The sequence below is a fragment of the Vulpes vulpes genome, chromosome 1 (assembly GCF_048418805.1).
Source record: "Vulpes vulpes isolate BD-2025 chromosome 1, VulVul3, whole genome shotgun sequence".
Classification (NCBI taxonomy): Eukaryota; Metazoa; Chordata; class Mammalia; order Carnivora; family Canidae; genus Vulpes; species Vulpes vulpes.
Window position 1 is genome coordinate 15,089,007 of NC_132780.1, and position 13,305 is coordinate 15,102,311.

The 13,305-nt window shown below is 49.3% G+C and overlaps 1 protein-coding gene across 1 annotated transcript in view; it reads left to right on the plus strand.

Moving 5' to 3' along the window:
- SULT2B1 (sulfotransferase family 2B member 1) overlaps positions 1 to 13,305 on the plus strand; it is a 34,618-nt gene that overhangs the window by 12,281 nt on the left and 9,032 nt on the right. Inside the window, exon 2 of the mRNA XM_026014132.2 lies at positions 6,900 to 7,039. Within this exon, the coding sequence (XP_025869917.1) occupies positions 6,900 to 7,039 (140 nt within the window). The remainder of the gene's footprint in view (positions 1 to 6,899; positions 7,040 to 13,305) is intronic.

Below are 13,305 nucleotides of genomic sequence, written 5' to 3' on the forward strand. Positions count from 1 at the left end.
ATAATAGATAATTATAATAGATAATTATAATATATAATTAATATATAATATAATATTATATATTAATATATAATATTAATATATATTAAATGCTCCATGCCCCAGGGGAGGGAGGTGGAGACAGACTCGAAGAGGTTACATGAGGTTTCTGAGGGCAAACCTATGTCTCCTTGACCACCCCCCACAACCCCTGCCCAGAAAGGAGCACCTTTGGGGAGAGCCGAATGCAGGGGCCCAGAGGCACTACCCCCGTGGCCCTGGGGGTTAGGGGTCACACTGCGAGGTCACACTGCTTGGGTTCAAATCCCAGCTCTGCCCTCTGTGTGTGTGTGTGTGTCAGCTGACTTTGCCTCTCTGTGACTTCATTTTGCATTTGTACCAGGGGCTGGTACTACCAGCCACCTCCTGGGTTGTTGAGGGAATGAATGAATTCGGGCACATAACATAGTGGGGAGTACTGTGCCCAGTGGTGCTCTCAGCATTCATTTGATTTCTTCCGCAAATACTGATCAGAGATCTTCCAGTGTTTTGGATGCATTGGCAATTGAGATGGAAAATAAATAAATAAATAAATAAATAAATAAATAAATAAAATCCCTGGTCTCACGGAGCTTACATGCAACCGGAGAAGGAAGGCAATAAACAAAGAAATAGTAAGCCGTGAGAGCAGCTCAGAAGGGCCCAGGGCGTTTGGGTAAACAAAGCAGGGTGAGCGGCTGGGGCAGCGAGGGCTCAAGTATAAATAGGGTGTCGGGTGAGGCCTCACCAACGCGATGCAGAAGTGATGTCGGAGCAAAGGCAGGAGGTGAGGGTGTTAATCACAGGCCCCGAATGGAAGACAGAGAGAATAGTCAGTGCAAAGGCCCTGTGGCAGGCCTCGGCCCGAAGGGTTGGAGGACCAGCGAGGAGACCAGTATGAGGAGCCCAGCGGAGTAAGCAGTGGGAGAGAGTGAAAATTAAGGCAGACGGGTCAGGGAGGGGGTGTCAGGGCAGAGTTTGCAGGGCCTGGTATTCACGGTGAGGACTTTGCTTTTCATCTGGGTGAGACAGATGGATTTTGAGCCTAGGAGAGACAAGAGCCTACTAGTTTCTCAGAGTGCGGAGAACGGCCCCTAGGGTGCAGGGGTGGAAGCAGGGAGATAAGCAAGGAGCCGACAGCAAAGTCCAGACCCAAGTTCCCTCAAGGGAGGCCTTCCTACCCTCCTTACCCTGAGGCCCAGAGAGGTTAAGCCATATATTCAAGGTCATGGAGCTCATTGGTAGCAGAGCTGGAGTTCAAATCGGAGTTCAAATCGAAGTCTACCCAACCTCCGCCTGCCTTCTTTCCCCACTGTGGACTGGGCTGCCTCTGGAGGTGGTGACAGAGGCCCCACCACCAGGGGATCTGAACTGGGGATGGATTTGTTTATTGCACACCTGTCGTGTGCCAGGCACTAGATATAAGACACTGAACGTTACAGACACACCGTGCCCTAGCAGCAGAGGAAGGGGTGGAAGTGCGTGGACAGGTGCTTCCTGAGATCTCCTAGCAAGACTGCTGTGTGACCTTAGGAAAATATATTAACCTCTCTGGACCTCCACTTCTGGCATGAAGCAGTGCTCTCCATATCCATTTCATGGATTTCTGGGAAAAGTCTGATAATCTATGGCCTCGGTGTAGAATTTCTTTATGGGTGGCTCCCCTGTACCTCCTCCCCTGCGGGGACCAGAGGGGAAGTCAGACATGGTCTTTCAGGTCTGAGGAGGCCAGAGGAATGGGTAGGTCCAGGCTACAAAGGGCTTTGAGTTCTGGGCTGAGGGGCTGTGACCATGTGCAGGGTGGACAGGTGGGAGGAACTGGAGGCCGTGAGATGCAGGGGTGGCTGGCTGGAGGGCCCCAAGGGCAAGGAGGAGACCAGAGCTGGATGGAGGCAGTGGGGACATAGTAGGAGAGGGCCAGGGCCTGGTGCATCATGGGGTGGGAGGCTGGAGGATCCATGCATTGGGCTAGCCTTAGAGCCTCACATCCTGGGGTGTCCCCAGCAGTGCTGGCCAGGCCAGGCATCTTCTAGGAGCCTAAGTATGTCCTCAGCCAGGTGCCCCTCCCATCGGCCGGAGCGTGGCCTGCTGCTCCTCCTGCTGCTCCTCCTGCTGCCGGACTCCAACCCGGCTCACTCGTCCTCTTCATTCCTCTGCTCCAGTCGAGCGATAGCTAAGTGCCAGGCTCAGGATACGGGGTGGGAACAGACCAGGCTTGTCACCCAGGGAGAGGAAAGTCACCCTGGGGCCAGATTCAATTTACGAGGTGGGGAGTGAAGGCACAGAGCACCTGTTTCAGGACACACAGTGAGATTCAGCCGAGCAGGAATTGGGTGGGGGCTCCCCGGCCTCCACACTCAAGCACAGATGAGCGCAGGGCACTGCATTCCTGGCAGGAGGATGAGCAGATACAAAGGCCTGGAGGTGGGAATAGCGCTCAGGGCACTGGGGAGCTTTGGCTGGCATGTGTGTGTGGGCGAGACACGGGAAAGGCGGTTCCCGGACTGAAACTCCCTACGGGGCTAGGGTTCAAATCTCAGCTCTGCCTGGACCTTGCAGTGTGTGTGGCCTGGGCCAGATCACTCCCCCTTCCTTCCAGGCTCCCATCTGTTGCATCGGCAGGTGCAGGGAGATCCCAGCCTCACTGCCTTCACGCCTCGATTGGTTATTTATTTATTTATTTATTTATTTAATTTATTCATGAGAGACACAGAGAGAGAGAGGCAGAGAACAGGCAGAAGGAGAAGCAGGCTCCATGCAGGGATCCCGACGTGGGACTCGATCCCAGGTCTCCAGGATCACACCCTGGGCTGAAGGCAGCGCTAAACCGCTGAGCCACCCGGTCTGCCCTGGATTGGTTATTTAATGAGCAACTGGTTATCCTGGGTTCGGAGGGCACAGTGGTAAGGGTTGGGCACTGCTGGCCTGGAAGGGGGCAGGCCATGGGCATCACTATAGGGCCAGGCAGGGGATTCTGAAGTGCTGGGGGCTGAGAATGGCAGGTAAAAGGACATCACAAAAACTCTGACTTTCCCCCACTTTCTTGGTCAATGCGTCCGCTCACTCTCACATGCGTGCATTCATTGACCAGGAGCCAGGCACTCAATAGAGATGATTCCTTTTAATCCTCAGGTAGGACTAAAACCCCGAGGTAGAGATTACTATCACCCTCATGTGACAGATAAGGAAACTGAGACGAGGAGACGCGAGATCCGCTGCCTAAAGCTCAGAGAGATCCAAGACCCAGGCACTTGGCGGCCAGTCTAATGGGAACCCACGGCCTCCAAGCGCTCCCTCCCTGGGCTAATCTGCCTGGCAACCAGTGACATCACTAATTCCACACCCACACGTCATCACTGAAGAGTGAAGTCACTACAGTGGGCTGAGGGCTTGCTGTGTGCCAAACGGGGTGCTAAGCAGCCCCTCCTCTGGCTGCCCGCTGTTGCCTCTATTAATGTGTATAATAACAATAACTGAAGGGGCGCCTGGCTGGCTCAGTGCAATCAAGAGTATGCGACGCTTGATCTTGGGGTTCTGAGTTCGAGCCCCACACTGGGTGTAGAGATTACTCAAAAATAAAATCTAAAACAACCCCAAAACAATCATTGTAGCCCAGATTTACTGAATGCAGAATATGAACCGGGCTCCATTTGAATCAATTTTAGGTCTTTCGACACAGTACACTCTGCAACTACCCTTCTTTATTTTTTTTCAGATTTTTAAAATTCTTTTTAAGATTTTATTTATGTATTTATTCATGAGAGACACAGAAAGAGAGAGAGAGGCAGAGACACAGGCAGAGGGAGAAGCAGGCTCCATGCAGGGAGCCCAAAGTGGGACTCGATCCTGAGTCCAGGATCACACCCTGGGCTGAAGGCGGCGCTAAGCCACTGAGCCACCGGGGCTGCCAACTACCCTTCCTTAAAAAAAAAAAAAAAAAAAATTAGCAGACATTTATATGGTAGTTACTGCATGGTTCAAGTACTTTTTAGGTGTTCCCAGTAACCTTAGGAGGTAATGATTCTTACTACCCCCATTTTATGGATAAAAAACTGAGGAGGCACAGAGAGGTCGATGGATTTGCCCAAAGCCACACAGCCGTTGGGACACGAATTCAAATCCATATATTTTGGCTTCAGAGTCTATGCCCTTTAATCAAGACTCTCCTACTTCTCCCGCTTCTCCCGTCTCTCTTTCACCGTTGAAGAAACTGAGGCACAGGGAGATGAAGTATCGGGTCTCAGCTCGATTAGGAAGTGCCTCGCCTGTACCACCGTGGTTACTTGGGGCCTCAAAGCCTCCTCCCACAACCTGTGAGGTGACCAACCCTCCCTCCCTCCTCCGGTCAGGACAAAGGAGCCTTTGCCAGCAGGCCAGGGCCCACATGCCAGCCCCTTTCTGGCGCTTCGGGACACTGCCCCCAGGAGACCCTGGCTGGCTGAGCCTCCCCTGAGCTCCCCAGAGCCCTCCTGTGACCCCAGGCAGAGCACACACAGTTCTCTAGCTGCTGTTGCTGCTGTTCCTGCTGCTGCTGCTTCTTCTTCTTCTTCTTCTTCTTCTTCTTCTTCTTCTTCTTCTTTTAAGATTTTAATTTATTTATTCATGAGACACACACAGAGAGAAATAGAGACACAGGTAGAGGGAGAAGCAGGCTCCATGCAGGAAGCCCGATGCAGGACTCGATCCCAGGACCCTGGGCTCAACCACTGAGCCACCCAGGCATCCCAGAAACAGTTGTTTTAGTGGGAAGGTTTTTGGGTTTTCTCTCCTTTAATGCTTTATCCATTCATTCACTGAATATTTTGTAAAGGTAAAACTCACGGGAGTGCTGTCCACCGAACTTTGGTCAATAACTCAAGGAATTTTGCAAAGTAGGCACACCATGTAACCAGCCCGCACCCCACAGTCCCCCAACCTGTCCAAAGGATAACTGCCGGCCCGCCTTCTAGAACCTTCTAGCACCCTCTGGCACCTTTCCTGTACTTGAACTTCCCATAATTGAAATCACGGGGCCTGGACCCTCTTGTTGCCCGTCTTTAACTCCACAGTGTGTTTCTGAGTTTCATCTGTGTGGTCCCCGACCCTCTTCAGATAACAGAATATTTGTAAGAGCCTCTTCAGCATCCCAAAGTGAAACCCACAGACAATATAACCTACTTACACACATACTTTTTTTTTTTTCCCAGTTTAATGAGTTGTCCTCGGTGTACTATAAGGAGACACAAATGGAAAGTAGCGCAGCGTGGCGGCTCAGAATGGGCGGATCGAATTCTGTGGGGCCTGAAGCTTGCACCCCAGTGATGGGGTTCTCCTTAAGGAGAAGAAGCAATGTGTTTGACTCCAGCCCTAGGCAGAGGGGATGTTTACTTAGGATGAGAAAGGAAATTATAGCAACTTGCCTCATTTTCAAAGCTCACAAACTCTCCAAACATTCCAGAAAAATGACACAGCCTAGCTTCTGGCTTCCTACACTTCAGACCTGCGTCTCCTCCTCCACCGCATACTTTCCATGCCAGGTGCCCTAGGACAAGTGATGCTGTGATGTGACTTCTGCGAATTCCTGCAGCCAGCCAGCTAGCAGGAATGCCGCTGTGCATGGACAGGTGTGACCACAGACCTCATAAATCGCCCGAGGAAGCTCAGTAAAATATCTCTCCACCTCCACTTCACCCCAGCCAGGTCCCCCCGGTACCCACCCCTCTCTCACGCCAGGGGCAGGAGATCCCTGGGGGGAGGCCACAATAGAAGGATACAGCAGAGGGACCCCTGGGTGGCTCAGTGGCAAAGTGCCCGCCCTCAGCTTAGGGTATGATCCTGGAGTCCCGGGATCGAGTCCCACATCCCACATGCATGGAGCCTGCTTCTCCCTCTGCCTATGTCTCTGCCTCTCCCTCTTTGTGTCTCTCATAAACAAATAAATAAAAATTTTAAAAAAAGGATACAGCAGATTGAATGGATTGCTCTTAAAACATCTCACTTTGGAAAATTTTACTTGCGTGTATGGCTTTGTCAGCCCACTGGGGGGTTTGGAAAAGGCAGCTCACATGAGCTTGGGCTTGAAACTTAAGACTATTTCAGCTTCAGGACTGTTGGCTGGCTCTGTTGGTAGAGCTCACGACTCTTGATCTTAGGGTTTGAGTTCAAACCCCACGTTGGGTGTAGAGATTACTTAAAATCTAAGATTTTATTTATTCTTTATGAGAGAGAGGCAGAGACACAGGCAGAGGGAGAAGTAGGCTTCCTGCAGGGAGCCCGATGTGGGAACTCGATCCCAGGACTCTGGGATCACGACCTGAGCCGAAGGCAGATGCTCAACTGCTGAGCCACCCAGCTGTTCCACTTAAAAATAAAATCTTAAAAAACAACAATAACGAAACTGTTTCAGCTTCACGGTGACACCTGGACTGTGTTTCATGGGTGGGATCTGCCACACATGACTTCTGTGGCTTCCATTTCCTTGTAGGTAAAATGGGGTGTTGACTTAGCCTCTTCCTCAAGAGTTGGGGTAATGAGAAGAAAGAATGTAGCCCCTCTTTGCAGATGTGAAGTGCTCCGTGTCCCACCAGCTGTGTGGCTTTGGGAAAGTCACTCGACCTCTCTGTGCCTCGCTTTCTTCATTCATAAAAGGGGGCTAATAATCATTGCTACCTTATAGGATTGTTGTGGGGTTTTGGTAAACCGTTCCCACCTTGCAGATGAAGAAATGAGACTCAGGGAAAGTTTGTTGCCGGGGATCCACCAGCAAGTGGGGGTGACCCTCACCCATCTCCTTGCTCATTCCCACCCTGAGCTTCCTCTGCCCGGCCCATGCACCCTCCGGGGCTGACTCCTGTCCTCACCTCCTCCCCAGTCCTCACGGTGTCTCCCCCACACTCCTACAGCCAGAAGTTGTCAGGCGAATACTTCAGGTACAAGGGCATCCCCTTCCCGGTCGGCATCTACTCACCCGAGAGCATCCGCATGGTAGAGAACGCTGATGTGCAGGACGACGACATCTTCATCATCACCTACCCCAAATCAGGTACCTGTTGGGCAGGGCGGCTGGGGTGGTGGCCACAGAGCCTGAGAAAGGCTGACCCAGGGGAAAGGAAGCAGAAAGAACCGGGGGTGGGGGGGAGGCTCGAAGGGTGATGGGGCCCGGTGTCTGCATCTGCTTAGAACCTGGGTGAGCTTGGCCTTTGCACCCTCCCCTCTGCCCAGTGTCACTCCTTCCTCCCCACAGGTGGGCTCCCTGACCTCCCTACTAAAGCAGCGTCCCCGTCCTGTCCCTCCCCATCCCCCTAACTGGCCTCTACGTGTCTTCACAGCACCTGTCCCCACCAGCCACCATGGTGTGTTTTCGTTTGTTGATTTATTCTCTGGTTTCCCCCCACTAGCGCGTGAGCCCTTTGAGGGCAGCTAGGTTAGCGTGTCCGGATCACCACTGCATTCTTTGAGTGTAAAACAGTGCCTGGCACATAATAAGTATTCAGTAAATATTTGCAGAAGGAAGGAGGTGGGGAGGGAGGGAGGAAGGGATGCTCTTCATTTTTTCCATTCCGTCACTGAAATGCCACTTATAGATCATCTGCCATGTGTGGAGAGACAGCTGTGGATAAGGGAGACATTTGCCAGTTTCTTGGGAGAGACAGACTTTATCTCAATATGCAATCACCTATGTTACTATATAATTAGAGTTGGGGTTGGTGGGTGCCCCCAAGGAAAGGTGCTGAGAGCATCGAATGTAGGTAACAAGAGGTCTGGGGGATGGGCGCAGGTTTCATGGGGGACAAGATGTCCATGTCGAGACCTGGAAGCTGCAGAAGGCTTTGAGTGGGAAAGTGTGTCCCGCACAGAGGAGCGGCACATGCAAAGGCCCTGGGGTCGGGGAGGCTTGGTGGGGTTGAAGGAACGAGAGAAGGTCAGTGAGGTTGGGCCTAAGGCTGGGGGCACACGGGCTGATGAAGCATCCCTTAGGAGCCAAGGTAAGGCTCTTGTGGTGACTTTACTCAAAGTCCCTCAGGGAGCTTATAGCGGCGAGAGAAGGGGCAGATTTCTACAATGATGGGGACTGACCACTTTATTTCTTTTTCAAAACATTTTTGAAAGTTTTCAAAATATGATACGTACATATTTGTACACAGCACATATAGAGTTCTGTGAGGGCTATTTTGGGGGATATAATTCACATGCCACACGATTTACCCACTTTAAAGCATACGATTGTGTGGTAGTAGCGCGTTCAGGGTTGTGCAGCCATCACCACAATCCATTTTAGAACGTTGTCACGAGGGGATCCCTGGGTGGCTCAGCGGTTTAGCGCCTGCCTTTGGCCCAGGGCGCGATCCTGGAGTCCTGGGATCGAGTCCCACATCAGGCTCTCGGCATGGAGCCTGCTTCTCCTTCCTCCTGTGTCTTTGTCTCTCTCTCTCTCTCTCTGTCTCGCATAAATAAATAAATAAATCTTAAAAAAAAAAAAAAAAAAAAGAACGTTTTCACCATCCCAACAAAAAACCCTGTACCCATTAGCCATCACTGCCCAAACCCCACATCCTGGACCCCAAGCCTTAAGGGAACCATTAATCTGTTTTCTGACTTTATGGATTTGCCTATTCTGGGCCTTTCGTATAAATGGAACCCTGTAAGACGTGGTCTTTTGCGTCTGGCTTCCTTCACTTAGCATGTCGTATTGGGGACCATGTTGTAGCACGCATCGATGCTTCTCTCCCTTTTCGGGCCAAATACCGCTCCGTGGTAGGGCATACTATTTTTTTTTCTGCTTATTCATTTATCAGTTGATAAACGCTCAAGTTGCCTGCACTCTTTGATGTCATGGGCAATGTTTCTAGGAACATTGGCATACTGTACGTGGACATATGTTTTTATTTCCCTCCAAGTTCTGAGCTTTGAGAGATACATCCAGTCATATAACCACCATCGCAACCAAGATACAGAACAGTTCCATCACCCCCAAATCCCTTCACACCTTTTCGTGGTCAGCTGCTTCCTCACCCCCAGCCCCACCTCCACAACCATTGCTGTGTGCGACCCCTAGAATTTTGCCTTTTCCAGAATATCACAGAAATGGACTCATGCCATGTGTAGCCTTTGAGATTGACTTCTTTCACTCAGCATAATATACGTTAGATTCACCCAAGCTGGGTTGTTTGTATGCGTGTGTTTTAAGATTTTATTTGTTTATTCATGAGAGACACAGAGAGAGAGGCAAAGACATAGGCAGAGGGAGAAGCAGGCTCCCCAAGGAGAGCCCAGTGTGGGACTCGATCCCAGGACCCTGTGATCATGACCTGAGCTGAAGGCAAATGCTCAACCACTGAGCCACCCAGGCGTCTCATGTTTTTTGTGTTTTTTTATTTTTGTTTTGTTTTTCACTGCTGAAGAGCATTCCACCCTATGGATGGACCGTGGTTTATCCACTCATCTGTCAAAAGACATTTTAGTTGTTTTCAGATTGGGTGGGTATGAATGCAGCTGCTATGAAGCTTTGCATGCAAGTCCATGCATGGAAACAGGTTTTCATTTTTCTTGGAGAAATACTTAGAAGTGAGGTTGCTGAGTCTACGGGAAGTATGTTTGCTTAACTTTTTGAGAAACGGCCAAGCTCTTTTCCAAAGTGGCTTTACCATTTTGTGTTCTTACCAGCTACACAGGTGAGCTTGCCAACCAAGTGTTCCATGCCAACACTTGATATTGACAGGGTTTGTAGTAGTAGTAGTAGTTGTTGTTGTTGTTGATGATGATGATTTGTTTTTTTAAGCCTTTCTAACAGGTATGCATCGATATCTTACTGTGGTCTTGATTTGCATTTCCCTGGTATCCAATGACCTAGAGCATCTTTCTATATGCTCATTGGCTATCACGTATCTTCTCTAGTAAAGCATCTGTTCAAGTCTTTTCCCCATTTTTTTAAAAGATTTTTTAAAAATTTTATTTATTTATGATAGTCACACACAGAGAGAGAGAGAGAGAGGCAGAGACACAGGCAGAGGGAGAAGCAGGCTCCATGCACCGGGAGCCCGACGTGGGATTCGATCCCGGGTCTCCAGGATCGCGCCCTGGGCCAAAGGCAGGCGCCAAACCGCTGCGCCACCCAGGGATCCCTGCACCACCCAGGGATCCCTTTTCCCCCATTTTAAAATTAAAATAATTTGTTTTCTCATTATTGAGTTTAGAGAATTTTTTTTAAGTAGACTCCAGCCCAATGTGGGACTTAAACTCATGACCCTGAGATCAAAAGTTGGATGCTCTACCGACTGAGTCAGCCAAGGGCCCTGAGAGTTCTTAATATAATCTGAGAAAAACCCTTTATCAGATATGCCTTTTGCAAATACTTTATCCCCCTCCCCATCTGTGACTTACCTCTTTGGTGTCTTCTCAAAGCAGAAGTTTCTAATTTTGATGAAATCAAGCTTGTCCATGTGTTCTTGAATGGGTCAGATTTTGATGTCATAGCTAAGAAATCTTTGGAATGTCTTTTGTGTTTCCCTGTAGAAATTTTATAGTTTTAGATATTATGCTTAAATCTATGATCTATTTTTTTAATTTTTTTTTCTATGATCTATTTTAAGATAATTTTAGAATATGGGATGAGGTGTGGACTGAGGTTCTTTGCTCACGGATGTCCAACTGGTCCAGCTTCTTTCTTTAATTTGATATGTATTAATTTTTTTTTTTATGATAGTCACAGAGAGAGAGAGAGAGAGAGAGAGAGGCAGAGACACAGGCAGAGGGAGAAGCAGGCTCCATGCACCGGGAGCCCGATGTGGGATTCGATCCCGGGTCTCCAGGATCACGCCCTGGGCCAAAGGCAGGCACCAAACCGTTGCGCCACCCAAGGATCCCGTGTATTAATTTTTTTCTTTTTTTTTTTTTTTTTAATCTTTTATTTATTTATTTATGATAGTCACAGAGAGAGAGAGAGAGAGAGGCAGAGACACAGGCAGAGGGAGAAGCAGGCTCCATGCACCGGGAGCCTGATGTGGGATTCGATCCCGGGTCTCCAGGATCGCGCCCTGGGCCAAAGGCAGGCGCCAAACCGCTGCGCCACCCAGGGATCCCTAATTTTTTTCTTAAGAAGTCATGCATTCATAGTTCAAAAGCTCGAGAGGGATGAAGGGTTTGTACCGGAAGATCTCTCTCCCTTCCTGTAGACACCAAAAGCTCCTGTGCATCCTCTCAGAATTTGCACGTACAGAGCAGAAATGTGCATAAATGTATTTTCACTTTTCCCCATCAAAGTTAACACACTAACCACACCATTCTGTAATGTGGTTTTATTTGTATTTTTGCTTTCTTTTCTCTTGTATTTTTTAGAGGGGTAGGGGCAGAGGGAGAGGGCAGGAGGAAATCATAAGTCCCCAATATGGGGCTGGATCCCACCACCCCGAGATCATGACCTGAGCCAAAATCAAGAGTCAGATGCTTAACTGACTGAGCCATTCATTCAGGTGCCCCTCTTTTTCCTGGTATTTTGACATCATCCCATCTTCAGACTGTAGACAAAGGACTTCCTTGTTTGTTTATTTGTCTGTTTGCAGTTCCATAGTATTCCATAATGTTGGAATTCTTGTTTAGGGCAGCCCGGGTGGCTTCAGCAGTTTAGCGCCGCCTTCAGCCCAGGGCGTGATCCCGGATCGAGTCCCACATCAGGCTCCCTGCATGGAGCCTGCTTCTCCCTCTGCCTGTGTCTCTGCTTCTTTCTGTCTCTCTCATGAATAAATAAATAAAATCTTAAAAAAAAAAAAGAATTCTTGTTTAAGCAGTTCCTTAATAAATTAGTATTTAACCAGTATTTACTGGTTTTCAACCTTTTGCCTTTATGCATAATGTAAGCTTTGTACACCATGCAAGCTTTGTACACAACGTTGCATCTGGCGCAAAAGGATTTGCACACAAATGCATTTATCTGTAGAAAAAACTCCTAGATGTGGAACTGGTTGGTCAAAGGGTCTGTGAATAGGCGATTTTGATGGCCATAGCCAAATTTCCCTTCGCCAAAGTTGTAGAAATCTGTGCCCTGAACAGCAGGCTTTGTCCAGAAGAGCTTTGAGACCGACGGTGATGGGCGCGCAACAACCTGAATGCGCTTCAGGCCACTGAACTGTACCCTTTAAAAATGGCTACATTGGTAAGTTTTACATTATGTGGGGTTTACCACACACCCACCAGAAAAATGGATGAACTAGTCACAGAGGATTAAACCACCAAGGGGGGGATGGTTGGGTGGCTGCCTTTGGTTCGGGTCATGATCCGGGATCTGAGATCCAGTCCCACATCAGGCTCCTGGGAGGAGCCTGCTTTTCTCTCTGCCTGTGTCTCTGTCTCTCTTTCTCTCTCCGTGTCTCTCATGAATAAATAAATCTTAAAAAAAAAAAAAACCACCAAGGGGTAAGGAGAAACCCCAATGGATACAGGAAGAGCCAACACAGGGATCCACCAATCATTCCCCCGGAGCAGAAGCAGAGGCCCAAGGAAATCTGCTGGGGGCGCAGGGGCTCTGGGCGTCCATGGCACTGCCACCGCCGGCCACTGTCCATCACAGGACCCAGCTAGGAGGAGCACCCAGGAGCCAGGAAGAGAACCCCATCCTCCTGCAGGGCTCCTCCCACGCCCTCTACCGGCAGAGTTTGCCAGTGCGCTAGGCGCGGGAGGAGAAACGTTCGCAGGGTCGGGCTCTAATATCGCAGAACAGGGCAACCGAGAGTGGTGAGAGTGGTTCAGAGGCCAGAGGCAGTACCTTAAGAACGGGGACAGGGTTACTGTTAGAATCCAGGGATATAGGGGCGCCCGACTGGCTCACTTGGTGGAACGTGTGACTTGATCTCAGGGTCGTGGGTTCAAGTCCCATGTTGGTCGCAGAGATTACTTAAAAACAGACAAACAGGGCACCTGGGTGGCTCAGTAGGTGAGCCTCTGCCTTGGGTTCAGGTCATGATCCCAGGACCCTGCATCGGGCACCCTGCATCGGGCTCCCCGCTGGGAGCCTGCTTCTCCCTCTGCCTGTGTCTCTGCCTCTCTCTGTATCTCTCGTGAATAAATAAAATCTTTAAAAAATAATAATAATAAAATAAATAAAAGCAGACAACAACAAAACAGACAATCCAAGGCAATAGAATACTCCTAAAGGTGATTGTTAGCATTATTATTATTATTGCTATTATTATTTCTCATCTGACTTGCCTATACTGTAGTCACCTGTAATTCAGACCTGAGAACGAGGTCACTGACGAGGTCCCTTCCTGCTACATGACATTTGTGGCTTCCCACAGCCATCAAAGGGTTACTTCT